The sequence below is a fragment of the Rana temporaria genome, chromosome 3, assembly GCF_905171775.1.
Source record: "Rana temporaria chromosome 3, aRanTem1.1, whole genome shotgun sequence".
Lineage (NCBI taxonomy): Eukaryota > Metazoa > Chordata > Amphibia > Anura > Ranidae > Rana > Rana temporaria.
In genome coordinates, this window is record NC_053491.1 from 408,032,717 (window position 1) to 408,054,482 (window position 21,766).

General features: G+C 43.5%; 1 protein-coding gene across 1 annotated transcript in view; it reads left to right on the forward strand.

The window, feature by feature from the left end:
• Positions 1-21,294, forward strand: part of SH2D6 (SH2 domain containing 6) — a 44,940-nt gene extending 23,646 nt beyond the window's left edge. Inside the window, exons 6-11 of the mRNA XM_040345964.1 lie at positions 2,086-2,114; positions 5,588-5,615; positions 12,641-12,672; positions 15,224-15,307; positions 15,445-15,600; positions 20,985-21,294. Of these exons, the coding sequence (XP_040201898.1) occupies positions 2,086-2,114; positions 5,588-5,615; positions 12,641-12,672; positions 15,224-15,307; positions 15,445-15,600; positions 20,985-21,101 (446 nt within the window). The 3' untranslated portion in view covers positions 21,102-21,294. The remainder of the gene's footprint in view (positions 1-2,085; positions 2,115-5,587; positions 5,616-12,640; positions 12,673-15,223; positions 15,308-15,444; positions 15,601-20,984) is intronic.
• The last annotated feature ends 472 nt before the right edge of the window (positions 21,295-21,766 follow it).

Sequence of the window (21,766 nt, forward strand, 5' to 3'; positions counted from 1 at the left end):
CAATTTTTCAGAGGTGTTGGACAGGTGTTGAGGAGGTGAAATGTTTTAGCTCTGCAAATGCCACACCTTTTCCCAGCAATGGCATGCTTTGCTTATAGTTGTTGGCACGGTGGCAGTACAACAACATTCACCAAACACGACGAGGGAGGGAGGTGGTAATCATTTTTGCAGCAGGATGTGTACTTCCCTGACAAATTTGCAGGTTAAGGGGGTGGTCAGGGAAGTCAAAATGCAGCTCAACCCCCAACCACAAATGTAAGTCCTAACACAGAGAAACTTCTGTTTAGACCTTTACAGTTACAGAAGGTACTAGTTATCAAACTTGTAAAAAATCACTCTGTCATCATCAGGCCCGTTGCTACAGGACAGGCAAAACAAACAATTGCTTGGGGCCCCGAGCTTGCCTGGGGCCCCCAACTTCCCCTTTCCCAGGCTGTAGCGTGGCCAAGCTCCTTTTCCTTCCTCCTGGAGTCCTGTCAGTCCGGCTGGGTACCACACGTGGTACAGGAGATTCAGTTTCCGGTTTTCGGTCGGACTGACAGGAAGTGCACACTGAGTGCTCACTTCCTGTCAGTCCAGCCGGGAACACAGGAAACTAAATCTCCTGTACCGTGCGGTACCCGGCCCGGCCCCGGTACTATCTGATAGGGGACTGGGGACCCAGAATGATAGAACACCGGACTAAGAGGAGGAAGAGGAGCTCGGCCACACTACAGCCTACAGGGAAGAAGGGGAGGTGAGAATAGAAAAACATAGGGACTAGGGAGGGGGGGGGGGAGTAAGAACATGGGTGTAAAAAAATAATGTAGTGCTAATATAGGTTTTGTGTGCGGGGTGGTGCTTGGGGGCCCCCGTTTTTGAAATTCCTTCAAACGGCCCTGGTCATCATTGATACATTGCCACAACTCATCAATGTTCAGTAATTACAGCAGTGGAACAATTTCACTTATCACCCTTCTGAAGTTTTTATTTTCTGTTTCATTTGCCTCGAAAAACTGTACAGGCATACCCCACTTTTAAGTACACAATTGGTTTTATTTGTATGAACCTTTTCCGGGATTGTCTTTTGTTGTAGAGCCACTATCTGTAGGCTTGCCGTTACCAACTCAAACCCATAGGTGGTGCCACGTGTCTTCACCATCCAAACTAAAACACGTGTTTTACAATGTTGCATGTCACAAAGCAATTCTATTCTTTATTAAATCTGACTTCATCTGTGTTTATTAACAAAAGAATTCCTGTTAATATGTGCATGACGTTGTATGTTAACATCCAATATTGCAGCAAAGAATAAATATATATATATAATGCCACACAAACACGTTAAAGTGCACCTGTCATTAGCTACCCACATAGGTTTAAGTGGACTTGTCATGTAACCACATGGGGCCAATGAACCGCTGTGCAGCTGAGCACTGATTTTATATAGAAGGACGAGGATAACAAAATGTCATAAGAATGCATGCACATTTGCGCCATATAAATACATGAAATAAGAACATTAATGGAGAGATTTAATTTAAAGTGTTACTATACCCACAGCAGTATAATCAGTCTGTATATGCAGTAAAGCATGCTTGTTACTCACTGTGGAACCTAAGGGGTTAATCCTCTGCATTGTAAAAAAAAAAGACTGTTTGATCCTGTCTTCTCTGATCCCTTCCTTCTTCCACTAACGCCAGAACATGTCTGGATAAGACAGAGCCTTTGGAGTCACTCTGCACATGCTCAGTTTGGTGTGTATTGCTAGAGAGTTTTTTTGTTCTTTCTTTGGAGAATGCATGTGATCAGCACAGGCCAATCAGCAATGTCCAAACAGTGGGCCAGGGATCCTTATAGGACAGCTCAGTGAAGTATGAGAACTCCTCCTACAAGCTTTACCTCCAACTGATAGAAACCACAAAACTGCTATATACTGCTGATGAGAAAAGGTATTTAGCAGTCTATATTTAATAAAATGATTGCAGTTCCATGTTCTGTGTACTGTGGGAGACCAGATATAGTGAAAGCAGGGGCCTGGGCTTAGTAACACTTTAATGTTAAACTTTTGGCCAGTGATTCATATTATTATTTTCTTTCTTTCAGATTTGTATTTGACACTTCTGGAGACTTCGGTAAAGTGTACACATATGGAAATAATTGAGTGCTAAATATATGATTAAATCTTATAGTTGTAGCTTTTCTCAGAGGATTACCTAGAGTATCTCACACTCAAATTGGATCATTTCTTTAACCCCTTCCCACTGCCCCCCAGGGCCCCTTAATTGGGTCTTAAAGCGATAGTAACCTGCTGGGATTTTTTTTTTCTTACCTGAAAGGTATGGTCATAATGTGCTAGTATGCATTGCATACTAGCACTTTATGTTAAACTTGCCTAAAAGCAAAGCCTTCCAGTGCCAAGCTTTCACCGCTGCAGGTGCTTCCATCTTCACCCGGTATCCCTTCTGGGTCCACGGACTCTGACTGTGTGACTAGCCGAAAGTAATGATGACATCACTCATGCACACAGGAGCTGCCGTTTATGGCACAGGACTCTGAAATAACGGCCCAGATGGCCGTTCCTTCAGAGCGCATGTACCGGCGATGTCACCAACTGCATGTACAGTAAATATCTTCTAAACGGTGCATGTTTAGGAGATATTTACAGTTTCTACAGGTAAGCCTTATTACATATAGAGATGGGAGTTTACTCCCGCTTAAAGGGGGGAGTGGAGGGTAGGGGAGGACAGTTTCCTAATCACATCACCACTGTGAGTGGTGTCACATGATTGGGAGTGCATCTCGCCAGCTCCCGATCATAACTAGAGTCCAATACCTGTCTGTGACAGCTCAGTCACAGTGCTGGGAGCACACAGTAAGCGCGCTCTCAGCACAGAAACCTCAGGTGCCATGGATGGACATGTGCGGCATGTGGGCATTAAGGCCTACCCTCCTTGCTACCGCACATATGCATTACATACTCAGCAAGAGGTTAACATCCCCCTTCTCTAATTAACAAAATATTTTCATTAATATTCATAAAATTACACAAATATATAATAATAATGGCTAGAAAAAGCAACTCAGACAGTGAGAATAGGAGTGCTCCTTACACTGGTGATTATTGAAGTACCCTCCTTTTACCACCTCAATACATGGTACTTTCACTCCCTTCCTGCCCAGGCCATTTTTCAGCTTTCAGCGCTGTCGCACTTTGAATGACAATTGCGCGGTCATGCAACACTGTACCCAAATGAATTTTTATTAATTTTCTTCACACAGAGCTTTCTTTTGGTAATGTTTAATCACTGCTGTGTTTTTTATTGTTTTACAAAAAAAATACTGAAATGTTTTAAAATTATTAGTTTTTCTTAGTTTCTGACAGTAAATTTTGTAAATAAGCAATTTTTCTCCTTCACTGATGTGCACTGAGGAGGCAGCACTGATGAGGTGGCACTTATGGGTACTGATGAGGCAGCACTTATGGGCACTGATTAGGTGGCACTGATGAGAAGGCACTATTATGCCGCACTGATAGGCGGCACCGATAGGCTGCACTAATGAGGTGGCACTGATAAGGAGGCACTTTTGGGCACTGATTAGGTGGCACTGATAAGAAGGCACTATTATGCCACACTGATGGGCATTGATAGGCCGCACGTATATGCGGCACTGATGGGGAACACTGATGGAAATAGATGGGCAGCACTGGTGAGCAGGCACTGATGGGCACTAAAAGGCAGCACTGACTCGCATCAGTAATGGACACTGATTTGTGTCACTGATGGGCACTGATTTGTGTTACTGATGGGCACTAATTTGTGTCACTGATGGGCACTGATTGGTGGCACTTTTGGGACTTTACTGTAATCAGGGCACTCATGATCAGTGCCCTGATTACATGCCCTCTGTCAGTGTGAGGCAATGAGAGCTGATTAACGACACCTTTTGTTTTAATGTGCATGTGACCGGCTTTGATTGGACACAGCCGATCACATGGTTAAAGAGCCGTGTCAGCGGCTCTTTACAGAGATCGGGGTCGCTCCGTATCCTAGCAACACTGCACGGCCGAGAGCGGGAGAGGCGGTTTGGGGGCGCCATCATATGACATCCACAGAGAACAAGAGCTGCACCGTCCCTCCGTCATTTGACAGTGGGCGGTTGACAAGTGGTTAAATTGGTTGCTGGTGTAGTGACCAACTTTAAACTGGTGGTCCGTTTAGTCCTCCCCTTTAAATTGATTGTCATTGTAGTGTACCCCTTTAAACTGGTGATCAAGTGCCCATTTACAATGGTGGTCAGAGGTGCGGTGCAGATTCCCCCTGCTGATATTTCACCAAAGCCCCCCAACGGGGCTCCTAAAAAAATTGTAAATAATAACGCAAAAATAAAATTGTAAAAAATAATACAAAAATAAAATTGTAAAACATAATACAAAAATAAAATAATAATAATAAAAAACTTCTGATACAGTCCACTGCCCTACTGACACCAACCTCTACCCTACTGATACCATCCAGTCCCCTACTCTGATGTGATGGGCGGCCTCTGAGGTGAAGTAAATTTCATCAAGTCGGTTGTGTGCATCGCCCCCATGCTCTGGTTTCGTACTGATAAGTAAAATTTCTGTTTTTACATTTTAGATTGGGGTGCCTCAAGACTTTGTATACTTTTAAAGGGCCATGAGACTCAAATAGGTTTAGAAATGCTGTTTTAGAAAAAAGTAAAAAAGGGGTTTGGGCCCAAAAGAGGGGCTTTCTTGAACATGATGAGGACAGTTGAGAACTGTGGTCACAAAATTTCTGGTCCACTAAAGGTACAGAGTGTGCAGGGTGGCATCCTTTTTTTTTTGTTTTGTTAAAAGTTAAACTTTATTGATATGTCTTTATTCAGCAAACCCATGTGACTTCATCAGTCTTCTATTGAGGGGATGTTCCCACTATACCATTCAGTATAGGACAGTGTGCATGGTAGTTGTACATATTGTCATATGTTTGTGCATTTGTTGTGCTACATTATGGAGGTATTCCTGTCAATGACTTCAACTGCAAATTACAATTAAATCCAATAAAATTCCAGCACAGTGGACATTTTTCCAGTGCAAAGCAATGGAGTACATTTGTAAAAACTCACCCTGTTGGAATCAATATCATGAACAAATCAGGCTTCTTATGACCGCTCCAAAGCTGGCCAGACATTAGTAGAATTTTCTTTAGAATTTTTTTATTTTAAGAACGTTTGTATGATTTTCTAATCATTAGTGGGGTCAAATCAACAGTCTTTTTGCAGTGACAAAATTGGAAGGAGCAGAATGGAAATTTTTCTCCAACGATTACATTTCTAATAATGTAATTTGTGGGCTTTGTTCAGGAAAGTCCATTTGTTCCAAAATTTTGAAGAACTTTTGAACAACGTTCGAGAAATCATTGAATGTACTGAAAATGTTCATATGAATTTTTGTATGTTCATTTTAAGATCTACTAGTGTATGGCCAGCTTTATTCTGCTGTGACTACATAACAACAGCAGAACAAGAGTGTATATAATTTGTAGAACTAAGAAGACCTTGCTTTTAGCAGTCTAAGGTTTACCCCGTTTTGTTCCTGCAGGCGAAATCACACAAAGATGTTGGTGCAGGTAAGTAAACACAAATGTCACTGAAATCATACGTGTACATGACTAGTGTAGTTCCAATAGTGCAACTTTCCCTTGACCCCCCCAGTGTTACTTTCCCCTTTTTACCCCTATTCACCTCCCCCTCTTAACCCAGTAATGAGATCGACACAGTAAATTGGAGTAAAATTGGCCACAGCAGCCATTTTTATTTTTATAAACAAAATTAAATATTTAACCAAAATTTAAATAATAATAATTTCCAACAATTCCAACTTTATTATTAACAATATTTTACCAAACCACTTTATTATTAACACCAGTCCCAATTGGTCTTTAACAGAAAACCCCCATTAACCTTTTCCTTCACCACCACACTGCGGTACCATTACCATACCAGGCCTCCAGCCGACTCCAGCTCGGAGACACCCCCTTTTAACCGTATTACAGCGGACACCGTTCCACTGCAATAACCCCATAAGGGGCCCATCCCACCGATGAGCCCCCCAACCATTTCCATTCCATCAGTTAACTGTCACCATCAAAGACCAAGGACACCGCCACAGCCTGCCTCCCTGTGCTAATCTTCCCGCACTGTGCAGGTGGGACTCCCCGCCCCCGTATATATACTGCTCCTCCCCCTTGAGAAACTCTTTCTATGACCACTGCCCTGAAAGCACCTCCTTCTCCTTAACCCCTCGTTGCCATCCTCCACTCTAGTCATGCCCAGCCCTCCGTTATCCCTCCCTTCTGTCCCTCTCACTCCGGGCCTCACTTGAACAAGCCTTTAAACTGTGTGGCTGGACCCTAAGAAAAGCTCCTTTCCTGGCCCACCTTACGTCAGCACACAACGGTTTAACTCCTCTTTTGGAACCCACAGGACCACCTCTTCTTAGCTCAAGACACCACCTCCACAACTACAATGTTCTTCTTTTGAGGTTACACTCCAGGCCACCTGTTAATTGCATTGTCCTCATTGGGATCCTTACAGTGGCCGTTTCAGTGGTGCCTTGGACCAGGTGGCACATGTAGGCATTTTAGATTTCCTTCCTAAGTCATTGGATGGGCTTTGGAGCAGAAGGTCTTTTTATCTGCACAAGCTCAGCAAGAATGGGAATTTTGGACATTACCATTACCTTTTTCAGGGCCTAGCCTCTCCCAGCCCAGGAGATGGGATCATTCTGATGTCAGATTCCAGTCTCTCTCTCTAGTCTGCGGAGACAGGTGCACGGCCGCTGAGCCTAGTGGAATGCAAACACTCCAACTTGAATGGATGGCAGCTTTTCTAGCATTGTAAGCCTTTCAGGATCTTCTCCAAGAGAGCCCGAGTGAAGAGGGCTAGCTAAAGTTCTTGTGCAGCCTTCAATTGACTTTACAAGCTAGACATGCTGTCAGCACATTCTGCAAAGTTTGGGACAAGAGACATCAATTCTTTTTGCCTTTATTTTTTTGATGTCTCTTTTCATGTGTTTTCATGTGTTCTCTCCCGCCCATTTATTCTGCTAGTTATAGTGGGTATAAAAAAGAGTCACCCCCCTGAAATGAAGGCAGACACAGTTTTTGTTTTATCCAACGTATGCAACTTATAACATCCAAGTGAAATATAACACTAACATGTAAGAAAAATAAAAATAAAAAACAGAAGTTTGAAAAAGGATCACCCACGTACTGGCAGTAAGTGGGTGCCCGTTTGCTTTAATTACAGCCTTTGGTCTGTTGGTATATGTCTCTACTAACTTTTCACATCTAGACTTTGCAATATTTGCCCACTCTTCTTTGCAGAACTGCTCAAGTTCAGTTAAATTTGATGGTGACTGTTTGTAGACTGCAGTCTTCAAATCATTCCACAGATTTTCAATGGGGTTTAACCCCTCTGGCGGTATTCCCGAGTCTGACTCGGGGTGAGATTTTTGGGCTACGATCGGTAACCCCGAGTCAGACTCGGGCTCGCCTCGCTGAATCCACAGGCAGTGTTTACTTACCTTGTCCCTGGATCCAGCGATGCCACCGCGCTGTGTGAGCGAGCGGGACCTCGCTCGATTCACACAGTGCCTCTGTGTGCCGCCGATCTCCGTTCCCTGCGACGTTACGATGCACGGGAGCTGAGAACGGCGCCAAATTCAAAAAGGTAAACAAACACAATACATACAGTATACTGTAATCTTATAGATTACAGTACTGTATGTAAAAAATATACACCCCCCTTGTCCCTAGTGGTTTGTCCAGTGCCCTACATGTACTTTTATATAATAAAAACGGTTCTTTCTGCCTGCAAACTGTAGATTGTCCATAGCAACCAAAAGTGTCCCTTTATGTCAAAAATGGTTTTAGAGCAGCTAGAAAACAGGGATAATAAATTATAATCACTTGCAGAATTGTGCGATAGCGATTTGTGGGGAAATTCGTCATAAAAAAATAAAAGTAATGACAGCAACAATTCTGCAACTGAGCAAATTTCAGTGATTTTGAGTTGATTACATTATTGAATAATTTTTATTATAATTATATTATTATTTGTTATAATTATTTATAATTATTTATTATATTATAATTTTGTTTTTTTTAAAAATTCATACCCGGGATGCCTATTAGACTCTTGTTTGGTCAGATTTAAGTGAGTTATTCCTAATAATTACAGGCCTACAGTATAAAACGCCAAATTTCCTTGCAAATAATGGTACCGCTTTCAGCACCTTTTTTCTAAAATAATCATACCGCCAGGGAGGTTAAAGGAGTTGTAAAGGGAAAAAAATGTGCCTAAAATTAATGTCTGCAAGGTAGACAGACAGAATAGTGTAATGATTCTGTTAAAAAACGAGTAAATACCTATTAAATTACTTCATCTATATCACCTCCGGCATTCTAGTTTCTGTTCTCTCATTCACTTTCTGGTTTGCGGCGCTCGTTCATGTAAGAACTACATTTCCCAGTATGAATTGCGGCACGCCCAGTAATTCACACCTCCACGTAGAGAGCGTCCTGCCACACAGATGTAGTTCCCAGGAGGGGGTGAGCGCGTTACTGACCACCGCAGTAAAGCCTCCCTTCACGGTGGTCAGTAAAATCAGACAAGCAGGAAGTGAACCGAACAAAGAAGAAATAGAGCAACTTCTGAGCAAAAACGAACAATGAGGAAGTGAAAAGAGGAATGTCTGCAGACGTACGCCTGTCGGATTTAACCCAGATGCCGTCGTATCTTGTTTTGAGGAATCAAAACAAAGATAAGACGCGGGAAATTTGAAAGTACGCCGGCGTATCACTAGATACGCCGGCGTACTCTCTTTGTGGATCTGCCCCTCAGCGTTTTTTCTGCTCTTCAACTCTTCTGAACATGTTGGTGATGTTTTTTTTCTTCCTGTAAACGATTCTCTCCTAATATGCCTGTAATTGCCTATGTGTACATGGATGCATAGGCTAACATAGAGGTGTGTTTACAGGCAGAAAAAAAAACAGCAACTGATGCAAAAAGTGTAATTTTTTTTAAGCCCTATGTGCATGTGTCCTTAAAAATGTCATGGTAAGCACAGAAAAAAGCCTTGATTTCTATTTAATATTTAGAATTTGTGCACATGTGTATGACTGTTAGGGGCATAGACACCATGAGCCTGGGTTCATACTATCAACTGCATATGAATCGCAAAGAAACCACACCGCATTCCTGGGCAATTCACATGCAATTTGGTGCGGTGCGATTTGAGGTCATTCATTTTGAAACCAAAGTTGTGCAAAGCACCAATTTTGAAACTACAATGTAACCAGATTGTATGGTCGTTTTGTACCATGTGATCCGATGCAGACAAAAGCACTGCATTCTGCGGTTAAGAGTGCTCTGGCACCCTCTGCAGATCGCAATGGCAGTGCAATTTGAATGCCGTGCGGGAAACGCGCATGGATCACCACATTCCAGTGTGGTTAGACTAAACTTTACAGGAGAAAAATGCAGTGACACTATGCTACGAATTTTCATATAGTCAGTGCTTAGCAGACTTCTTATTTGATGAGATTAATGTATAGTATTATTTGCTTTATTACTTTTGTATTTGTTATTGTTGATGTCTCTGTTTGATTCCAGTTAGTGATTTTACATGGGATCCTTCACATTGCAACAGAGTAAATATTTTTGTTATTATGTATACATCTTTATTCAAAGGTTGCTCAGTCATTAGTTCATTTGTGAAAATTTCTCAGTAAAATTTGTCTAAAATTGAAAAACAATAGAGACATGGCTAGGTTACTGTCTTTGTTAAACAGTGGAACTTTCGCTTATCTGATCCCCCCGCCTCCTGTGGCACATTTGGCACCTTTCGGGGAGGGGGGAGCAGGTACCTGCAACAGGTACCCTGTCCCCATTACCAGGAGACCGGGCTGCGGCAAATTACATCAGCAGCTCGGCCCCCCTCCTCCCTTCCCTTCTGCCAGGCGAGTGAGAAAGCTCAGCGAGCTTCGCACATGCGCAGTAGGGACCTGGGCCACAAAGCGAAAGGTTAGACTGCTGGGTTGCCTTACCCGCAATGGCGGCGGCAGCTCCCGACCAGCAGATGAAAACATCAGCTGCGGTGCCGACATCGCTGGACTCCAGGAAAGGTACCCTGTTTCCCTGAAAATAAGCCCTACACCAAAATCAAGACCTAGCTTTATACTCGGGGATGGCTGCAATATAAGCCTTAGTCAAAGTCCCATGTAATCCGTTTTATAAAAAGATTATATAATGGGCAGTGTCTCCTTTTGCAAATTTATTGTGGAAAATACAATTTTTACATCACTGCTGGATGCTCACGTGACAAGCCAGAGATCTTCTCCTCTCCTCCCGGCTGACATCAGCGGCCCCTACATCTGCAGTGCTCAGAGAGGGGCTGCCATCAGCGGGGATCTCGGTCCCTCCCTCAGCAATATTATATATACACTGTGCTGTCTATCATGCTTTAAGGGATCAGGATATATTTTGAAGATGACATGACTGTATTTGAATAAATGTAGATTATTGTACATACCGTTAATAAATAAGACATCCCCTGAAAATAAGCCCTAGTGAGTTTTTCATAGCCAAAATTAATATAAGACCCGGTCTTATTTTCGGTGAAACACGGTAAGTGTCCTAATGTTAAAACCAGTAAAGCAATATTACACTGCAGATTAAATAAAAAAAATCCCCTGCAATGCAATGTCATAATATGCTAGCATGCATCGCATACTAGCACATTTTGTGAGACTTACCATAAAACCAAGGCCTCCAGTGGCGCGCTGTCACAGCTGGCAGGGCTTCCGTCTTCACTCGGTTTCCCTTCTGGGTTCAAGGCCTCCAGCTACATGAGTGGCCGAGGCAGCAATGACGTCACATGCACGCAGGAGCCCTCATTTACGACACAAGCTCTGAAGGTCTGGCACTGTATGCTGGATGGTAAGAGCACATGCATCGGTGATGTCATCGGCTGCATGCAGTGTGAACAAAATGGTGCAAGTTTTTCACAGTATTCATTCACTGACCTGCAAAAAGCATGCATATTAGGTGTTCTAAATTCACTTGCTACATGCTCATCTTAGGTCAGTGACTCAAAATGTTGAACTTTTAATAAAAAAACACTTACCTGTCCAGGGGTGCAACGCCAACCTCACTGAGGCTGGTTCTTTGCCAACATAGGCGCGTGCACCGGGTTTGTCAGGTGTGCCCAGGCATACCCTAATCACCCTGTGCAGCATCCATTTTTCTTACTGCCCTATCACCTCCCTGGCACCGCTGCCGGCTTCCCTTCTCTCCCGCTGGCTGTTGTTGCGGGGATGTTTTAGGATGAATGGGGGAAGGGGACAGTAAATATGTTATTTATTGGCCCCTTCCCTTTCTAACGTATCAAAAAATATGCATGTAGCATTTTTGTCAGCGCACTACACCACAAAGCATGTTAGTCAGCAAGTTGTAGAATGAATGGCACTGCATTACATAAATGCAGGTCATGGGTGCTGCCGCACGTCACCCCAGCATAATAGAGTAAGGCTGGGTTCACATATGTGCGTCCGTGGGTTCGTGCCTGGGGTCCCGTACGCGTCCGTTCACCGGTTCATGTGTGAACCGTCTCCATTCAGAATCGGTCATACTTGCCTGTCATGCAAATTGGAAGCGGCGACATCAGCATCCAATTCGCATATTTGTGAACGTAGGGATGTACTACAAGGAATTTCAGCTCTTGAGCGCCACCCTTTGGGCCCCTTCTGCTAATTTTGTGTTTGGTGAGCATTGATTCCGAGCATGCGTGTTTGTACTTTTGACTTTTGTGTGATGGATTTGTGTACTGACCATACGAAAATCTGATGTCAAACCATTGTCCGCCAATAATTTACTAGCCTGTCATCCAACATGTTGGCGGAAAATTGGACAACAATTGTGAAAAGGAGCGTACTAACGGTAAGATTTTAGAACAACAGTCTACTTTTACTTTTGTCAACAGACAATTCCCTGCCAACAATCGTATCACGTGTACGAGGCTTAAGGCCCCTTTCACTCAGGCTTTCCGATCGGGTCCGCCTGTCAGTTTTTCAGGGGGACCTGATCGGATGCTCCATTCATTCCTATGGAACGGCGGATGGCAGGGGTGACATGTCCACTGACACCCGCTGCTATCCGATCTGATCCTGTCTGCAAAATGGATGGTGACCCTATTTTCCATCCGTCTGGTGGATCGGATCAGATGGGGTTGAATGAAAATGGGCAGGAGGTCCATTTTCATCCAAACTTCCCATAGGGGAGAGCGAGAATCTGACAGGTCCATCTCTGCACAGTGAGAGGAGACGGACCTGTCATCCACCTGCTCAGTGGATCGATCCCCTGCTAAGCAGAGTCCATCAGGCGGACCGCCCATGTGAAAGGATCCTAAGCTGTACTGCTGTCATGTAAGTCAGTGATCTGGCTGTGCTGCCTGGCAGGGTTGCCTGGATCACAAAACTGTCTGCTGAGATTTACAAATCTTTTGGTACTTAATGCCAGTTTACAATTCAACTGTGTGTGTACCTGCTTGCCTGAAATCTAGCTTTTCTGAAAATCTTTTTTCCCCCCACAGGACGTGAAGAGAAAACTAAGCAGCGATCAGAGGTAAGAAAACATGCCACGGAAATCTCTGTCAATACAGGGGGGGTCAGTCTACACAGGATAAAGTCAGCTGCCACCGAAGAGATTTACTAAAGGCAAATAGACTGTGCACTTTGCATGCACAGTTGCACTAATATTTCCCAGAGCTTAGTGAATGTGGTAAAGCTCTGTTCATTTCCATCATCCAATCAGGTACAAGCAAAACTAATTTTTTTTTTCTACTTTTCCTTGCTCCTGATTGGGTATTTTTTACAAAGCGAAGCTTCACCACTTTACATTTAGGCTGCATTCACACCTTGGCGTACAAAATCGCGGCGTTTTGTCCCGCGAATTGCGGCGACAAATTGCGGCATTTTGTACCGCGATTTGCGGCGACAAAACGCCGCGATTGTGAATGCAGCTGTACCCCCTCTATGGAGATGGTTCACATCTCCTATGCCAAACGCCGAAAGCCGCCTGAAAAAAAGGTCCGGGACTTGTTTTCAGGCGTTCGGCGTTCGGCGTGGAGATGTGAACCATTCACATAGAGGGCAATGTGAAATCATCCCTCCAGCGTCTCAGGGGCGGCTGCGGCGTCGCACTACAGGCGTATATACGCCTAGGTTTGAACAGAGCCTTACTTAAAGTGGAGGTTCCCCCTAAAAAAAATGTCTAACTATACATTCAGAAGCCTGATTACACTGCGGGTAGGCTGTGTTTTTTTGTTTTTTTTCGTACATACCTCGATATCTCCGTTTCATCCCTCGGCTTCCGGGTATGATTCTTGTGGGGCTGGGCGGTCCTAGTTGATTGACGTTCCTCCGACCGACGCATACTTGACGTCACTACTTTCCGAAAGAAGCCGAACGTCGCTGCGCAGGCGCCGTATAGAGCCGACTCTATACGGCGCCTGCGCAAAGACGTTCGGCTTCTGTCAGAAAGTCGTGACGCGCAGTATGCGCCGGTCGGAGGAACGTCAATCAACTAGGTCCAGCAAGAATCATACCCGGAAGCCGAGGGATGAAACGGCGATAACAAGGTATGTACGAAAAAAACAAAAAAACACAGCCTACCCGCAGTGTAATCAGGCTTCTGAATGTATTGTTAGAATTTTTTTTTAGGGGGAACCTCCACTTTAAGGAAAATGAGAGCAACTGCACTTGCAAAGTGCAGTCTATTTGCCTTTAGTAAATCAACCCCTATGCATCTTGTTGTTACTATTATTAATATTGTTATTGTCGCTATAATTTATTGCAACTATTATTGCTATTTATTGTTACTATTATTATTATTATTATTATTATGATTACTACTAAAAATAATATTAGTAACGATAATAATATTAGTAAAAATTAGGTTCCGTTCACACTTATGCAACTGGTCAACTTTGGAAACATGAGGCTGCATCACAATTCACAGCCCTTGTATTTTAATGGAAGCCATTCAAATCTATGCGAATAAAAAAAAAACAGATCAGACTTTCATTCAAATTGAGTGCCATAGACAGCAATGTAAACTCTGAAAAGTTGCATGAAAGTCACATATTAATGTTACCAATGTGACAGTTGTGTAACAGTCAAACACAAAATGTAGGGGGGTGGCAGCGGGTGGATTGTTTGGCGCCCCTCCAAAAAAAAAAATACCACCAGCCGCCACTGCACAGGCAGTATTTGAATTTTATATATAGGTAACTGTAACGGTCAGGGGTTAACACCGTTTACAATCCAGCAGACACGATCCATTGGATTTTCCCCAGAAACGAGACACACACAGCTCTGTCTCTGGTTCCAAAACGAATGAACCCTTTAATGGTAAACTCACAGGTTTTTATACAGTTAGAAGCCAAATATGGAGAATGACTCAACTCCACCCACAACATGACACAATGGGTGCTTAATACACATTCCGTTAGATAATGACATTCTGGCACCGAATCTACAGGAGTTAATTACTACAGCTGACAAGTCAGACGTTATGACTCTGCGATAAGTTATTCTCACCTGCTACATAAAACACATTCCTTTAGTAAACATAATTGACATGCTAATCCACTACACCTGAAAGGTCAGACATCTGACCTTTCAGACTGCCAACACATATCTATCATCAATAGAACTTGTACACAATGAAATGTTCTTGAGAGGCAGACTTAATTAGCACAATAGACAATAGAATGCAAACACAGAAGGGTTTTATCATTACAGCCCGGTAGACTTAATTAGCACCTCAACAGTCTGTGTCCCCAGATGAATGAGTCACTCTGCTATTGACCTGTTGGGGTCAGAATTAACCACCTGTAATATTTCAAGATATCCTGCAATACATGAATTATCATTACTGTCCCATCTCATGTAATTCATGATATAATTTCTCAGTCATTCTATGCCCCTATTGGACATATGATGACCCTAGACATAAGAGTCATTGGTGAAGCTGACACAGGAGTACCCTACATCCTTCAAAAGTCTCTGGGTATCACGGGCCATTCCGTTACAGTAACTAACTGTGGGACTGGCCTGTAGATATCGCATGAAGCCTTCTGGTTTTACTACCATTGATCTGTTTTCTATTACAGAATATGGGACTGGAGAGTAAACCTTGGTATGGAGGAGAGATGGAGCGCAGAGAGGCAGAGTGGGCGCTCCGTAGAATCAATAAGGTACAAATACATCTAGTACACATTTTAAATGTAGCTTCTCCTACATAAAACTCCAACCTATATAAACTATACTTTAGTGTACTTAAAAAGCTGAAAAGAAAATTTCAATTATTATAACTGTTTTATTACATGTGTAGGACGGATGTTTTCTGGTGCGTCACAGCTCAGCACAAAATCAGTTGCACTCATATACCCTGGCAGTGCTTTACCATGACCACATTTACAACATCCCTATTAGAACAGCAGGAACTCTTGGGTTCTCTTTGGGAAAAGAGGGCAAAAGGCATGAAGAGGTGAGTGATTATAATATTATTTACCGTTGTCACATGTTAATTCTAGGTACATCCCTGCCATGCTAGATAGTTAACTGTGATATGATGTGAAAATATTGGGTAGTGCAGATAATTGACAGCTGTCATTGTAGCACCAAACTTCACAAAGGGTTGGTATAAAATTGAAGCATTTGAATTGAATTGTGTTTTGGAAATTGAGTGCTAATTTGTGTTGTACAGCTCATTTGCAGAAGATTAATAATGTTTTTGAGAAGCAATAAAATGAAATGTAATGAAAATTGAGGGGCAAGTACCTTGTGCTAATGCATTTATTGGATGTGTGGAAATGTACCCATGGGTAGCCTGGGGGTCTGGACTGCTAAATGGGGCATTGTAGCCATCCCTCTCTCTTTAAAGTGTGTGTTAAGCCTCAGGCCTCGTACACACGGACGGACTGTCCGATGAAAACGGTCCGCCGGACCGTTTTCATTGGACATGTTCGCTGCCGGATTTTGGTCTGATGGTTGTACACACCATCAAACCAAAATCCCCGCAAACAGGATACGCGGTGACGTGGCCGCGCCGTCGCCGCGACGATGACGCGGCGACCCTGGAAGGTCAATGCTTCCACGCAAGCGGCAAATCACTTTGACGCATGCGAGGGCTTTCGGCCGAGCGGACATATCCAAAAAGCCCTACTGGTTTGCAGGCGGTCTTACCAACTTATCACGCTTAAACCTAGACTCTCCTGACTAAGAGCCTGAAAGTGAGCCAGCCATTTTGTTTCCTTGTTTATACAAACATGTCTCACTTGGGGAGTGATCTCCCAGTCGGAGGGCTATTGCTTATGCCCTTAGTCCTGTAGGACATCGGTGGCCATGTTTTAAAGGGTGTTTGACTGTACTGTATTGTTACTGTTGCACTGTTTAACTTTTTATTGCTACCAATACAACCTCATCATTTTTTAAAACAGCTGGTGTGTATCTATCTATCAGCAGCACTGATTAGAGCCAGGGAAAGAGCAAAGAACCCAAATTTATCAGTCACTTCCTTGGGGTAGCGCTACAAAGGTATCACTTTGCCATCAAAACTTTCTGCATTCATTAACCACTTACCCCCCGGACCATATTGCTGGTCAAAGGCCAGAGCACTTTTTGCGATTTGGGACTGCGTCGCTTTAACTGACAATTGCGCGGTCGTGCGACGTGGCTCCCAAACAAAATTGGCGTCCTTTTTTTCCCACAAATAGAGCTTTCTTTTGGTGGTATTTGATCACCTCTGCGGTTTTTATTTTTTGCACTATAAACAAAAATAGAGCGACAATTTTGAAAAAATTAATATTTTTTACTTTTTGCTGTAATAAATATCCCCCAAAAATATATAAAAAAACATTTTTTTTCCTCAGTTTAGGCCGATACGTATTCTTCTACGTATTTTTCGTAAAAAAATCGCAATAAGCGTTTATTGATTGGTTTGCGCAAAAGTTATAGCGTTTACAAAATAGGTGGTATTTTTATGTCATTTTTATTAATATATTTTTTTTACTAGTAATGGCAGCTATCAGCGATTTTTTTCCGGTACTGCGACATTATGGCGGACACTTCGGACACTTTTGACACATTTTTGGGACCAGTGGCATTTTTATAGCGATCAGTGCTATAAAAATGCATTGGATTACTATAAAAATGCCACTGGCAGTGAAGGGGTTAACACTAGGGGCGGGGAAGGGGTTAAGTATGTCCCTGGGTGTGTTCTTACTGTGGGGGGGGGGTGGCCTCACTAGGGGAAACACTGATCCTCTGTTCATACATTGTATGAACAGAAGATCAGCATTTCCCCCGCTGACAGGACCGAGAGCTGTGTGTTTACACACACAGCTCCCGGTCCCCGCTCTGTAACGAGCGATCGCGTGTGCCCGGCGGCGATCGCGCCTGCCGGGCACACGCACTGGGGTCGGGGGCGAGCGGGGGGCGCGCGCGCCCCTAGTGGCCGCTCTAAGAGCTGACGTTATACTACGTGCTCTCGCCCAGGAGAGCCGACCTGCCACCGTAGAATGACGGCGGCTGGTCGGCAAGTAGTTAATGGCTAACAGAGTACAAGACTCTGCTAAATACATTCATCTGTAATCCCCTTCCCTTCTTATTTGATGTTAGAACATGAAAAAAAATGCACTATTAGGTATTAGCTATCTGCAGACATGTAAGAAGACAGCAGCCACGTAGGATATTTCATAGGGTGCCATGTAACCTAACAGTACAAACTGTTAGGTCACGGTGCCATGTAACCTAAGGCTAAGGTTGTTTGTGCACCATGTCTGTCATAAGCAGGTCATCTCTTTAATGTTTGTTTTGCCTGTGAGTAGGTACACGATGTCCCAGCCAGGAAATATAGAAACATGGCAAGATTTTACCTGTGTTCTTACCGTGAATGAAAGCTCCACCAATCCACAGTTGTGCAATCACGATTTACATAAAAGATGAAACAAATGTAATGCTTTTGGAAATAACCTTGTAACAACGTATTTCTTTGGCTCCACCCAATACAAGTAAGGTTTCCGAGAATGCCTATCGGCTTTTCACTTCGCTGCAGATAACCTACATTATGAGGACACATAGGCTAGTATCAGCACGTTTAGGAACCTGACTACATAACATATCTTACATCACATGGTTTGATTATTTAACACTACACAAGAGTTACCTAACTCCACTACATGTGTCAACCTGGAGCAGAGGGTTCCCAGTCAATTACGGCATAAGGTATACTGATTTATTTATGTAGGTGTGAGAAGTAGAGAGGAGAAGTAGAGAGGAGTTGAGAGAAGGATGCTTCTTCCATCCTTTGGAACTCAATGTTCTGTACACATTACAGATTTATATCTTTAGTATGATGGAGGTATGACAATACCCAGGGTCATAAAATAGGTTAAACAGTAAAGGCTTTTTGGGGCAGAACTTTCAGAAATTGGATTTCTTGAAGAGAAAAAACTATTTTATAATGTTGTATTTCCAGAAAAGCTCAAGTTCAAAGGCTTTTTGTTTTATTCTTGGCATTTTCTGTTTTCATGTGCCTGAAGATTGATGATTATGTGGGGTGATGATGTGTACTTATAATGTAGAGTTTCTTCTAGCTATGCAAGTAGGGTCATCTAATTCATTGACTCTCTTTGTGGCTACTATAATGTCTCAACAATCAATAAAGCAAACCAGAAACATCACAATCTTACCTAACCCAACACCATCAGCACATACTGTACAAGGCCTTTCCTCAGCGTAAGCACACCCTATGCTCAAAAAAACGAAATGCTCTGAAATACACTTACTTTTTGGGTAGAGGAGTCGTAAGTCTGACCCCGATCTTTCCAACTTTAAAGCGGACCATACACTGATTTAAATGTGTCTGGTTCAGCAGGGACTGGCAGTATTTCGATCACTGTGTGGCCATCCCCACTCGTCGTTTCATCGACTTTTGTTAAAGAAATATGTTTGGAAAAAAAATCCTGATCAGCCAATTGATCAATTCTTTCTGACAGTGCCAGTGCCGGTGGGAATTCCTTAATCCACCTTGTTTGTGTGGAAGTAGGAATCTATTAATTTTTTTTTTCAGGCCACTGGCTAAATGAAAATAAACTGTGTATGGCCAGTCTAAAGCCCAGTACACACAAGATGAATGCTGGACGACGTTGGCCGGTTCAATAAAAAACGGCCAACATTTAGCCCGTGTGTATGGCAGCCGGTCCGACAGAAGCTGCCAGTTTGGCTGGCTTTTGTCCGATGAACATGCTGGAAAACCAGCAGCCGACAGACTCCCAAGCAGCTCTCTCAGCCAATGGCTGATTAGAGTGTTCCCGGGAGGGGGGCTGTGCCCCTATCTAAACACAACAGCTCAGTCAGGGAAATTGCTATACTACGTCAGGTCGTTAGTGCAGCGACTCCAACTGGAGCTGAAAGTTTTTATTTTTGTTCAACCCGCTGGATTGAGCGGAAAAAAACATGGTGTGTACCAGGCTTAATACTCCCTATTGGTTGAAGATCCTCCATTTGAAAGGCAGCCAGTATTGTAAGCATTGTGATAAGGATGCAGTGTAATTGGTAAGATAGTAGTCTGGTTCCTACGGAGTCCGCCTGCTCCCGTCGGCTCAGCGGGAGATCAGTCCTCAGATCTCTGCTGAGCCGACGGATGACAAGCTCCTCTCTGCTCACTGAGCGGGGAGGGGCTTGTCGGGCACAGCTGTGTCCTATGGAGCGATCTGATGAAAACGGACAGCATGTCCGTTTTCATCAGATCTTACCCGATCCGCATGGATCTAGCGGGTTGGATCGGGTCGGATGTCAGCGGACATGTCTCCGCTGACATCCGACGCTCCATAGCGATGCATGGAGCGGCCGTTCAGGTCCGTGACAGACGGATCCAAACGGCCCTAAGTGTGAATGAGGCATTAGGGTGTGCACCCCAAAGCTCAAACACATATGCATTTGACATATATACCAGCCTTTTCCCCGCTCTCCATCCTGAAACAATGGGAGAAAGGGGTATCAAGGGAGTACATGGGGGACCCGGACAACAGAAGGAAGAGGAACAGGGAAAGGAGGGGTGGCATATATTAGTACCGATCCCCTATATTTTCCTCCTGTGGCAGCTGAATGTTGACAAAAGGGAGAGGAGGAGAAGCCTACTTTCAGCCTAAATTCCACCCCTGCCGCCTCCCCTGTGCAGTCGGTACTGTGAGGACCGGCAATAAGGATTGCGGTTTACCTGTCACCTGCCCACAATTGACAGGTTGCCAATCCCAGGATTAGGGTGTGCCCAGGCACACCTGGCACACCCCTTGCGCACGCCTATGTCTGGAAGATTATGGTGCTGGGTTTGTGATGGCCAAGTTGCTTGAATACAAGATAAAGGAACGACTTTGGCAAATCCTCAAAGGGGCCAGGTTCCTTTTTTTCAGTCCTCTTGAATTGCAAGAAAGATTGATCTGGTGTATGAAACACAAATTGCTATCTAATGTAACAATCAGCTATGCACATGGTCATAAGGGTGTAGATTTTTCTGTTGGCAGTTCCGTCTTGCTGCCATTTTCTTATCAGCGTTCATCCTCCTAACACAAATGTTTCAGTAGTTTATTGTAGCCAATTGGAGCACATCTATTTTTGCAGCTAGTACATGGAATTAAACACTGATATTTTGTTTTTAACACATGTCTCAAAGGGCAAGAAAGCAGGTTGTGGTTTCCATAGCAGTTGTTTTACAGATTAAAGGACAAATAATTTAAATTTCTTACCTCTCAATTTATTCTCTGATGTACAATGTCTCCCATGACAAAGGAGTCAGATGCCATCTTTATCTTCTAATGTGTTGATGTGTTTTTTCCTCCACTAACGCCCATGCCTTTGTGTTTTCCTCAGGTGTTTCCCAGTATTGTCCACCTGATTGAGCATTATCAGCATGAACAACTCTACTTGGTGAACCGTCAGACTTCAGAAAGAGAGTCCACTGCCTTGCTGTACCCTGCTCTCCTATGAGACGTCCCTGCACCTGTGTCTGTTCTGGTGTTACAGCCGGATTCCTCCATAAATTACTTGTACATCACTATTACTACAGCAGTTAGTGTTCCCCATTCTACAGCTAGTGTATAACCCCCACCAATGATATTCATGTTTCTAAAGCCAGAAAGTCTGATGCCGCGTACACACGGTCGTTTTTCGGCATGGAAAAAAATGAAATTTTTTAAATCATCGTGTGTGGGCTTCACATCGTTTTTCGGCTTGTAAAAAATGATCGTGTGTGGGCTAAAACGACGTTTTAAACCCGCGCATGCCCAGAAGCGAGTTATGAGACGGGAGCGCTCATTCTGGTAAAACTACCGTTTATAATGGAGTAAGCACATTCATCACGCTGTAACAGACAAAAAAGCGCAAATCGTCTTTTACTAACACGGAATCAGCTAAAAGCAGCCCAAAGGCGAAAAGAACTTCCCCTTCAGAGTGCCGTCGTACATGTTGTACGTCACCGCGCGTTGTTCATCATTTTTCAAAAACGATGGTGTGTGGGCAACATCGTTTTTAATGATGAAGTTGGAAAAACTTCGTTTTTTGGACATGCTGAAAAATGTCATTTTTTTTCATGCCGAAAAACGACCGTGTGTATGCGGCATAAGCCTCCTCCTTATTTTCTGCCATATTGTACA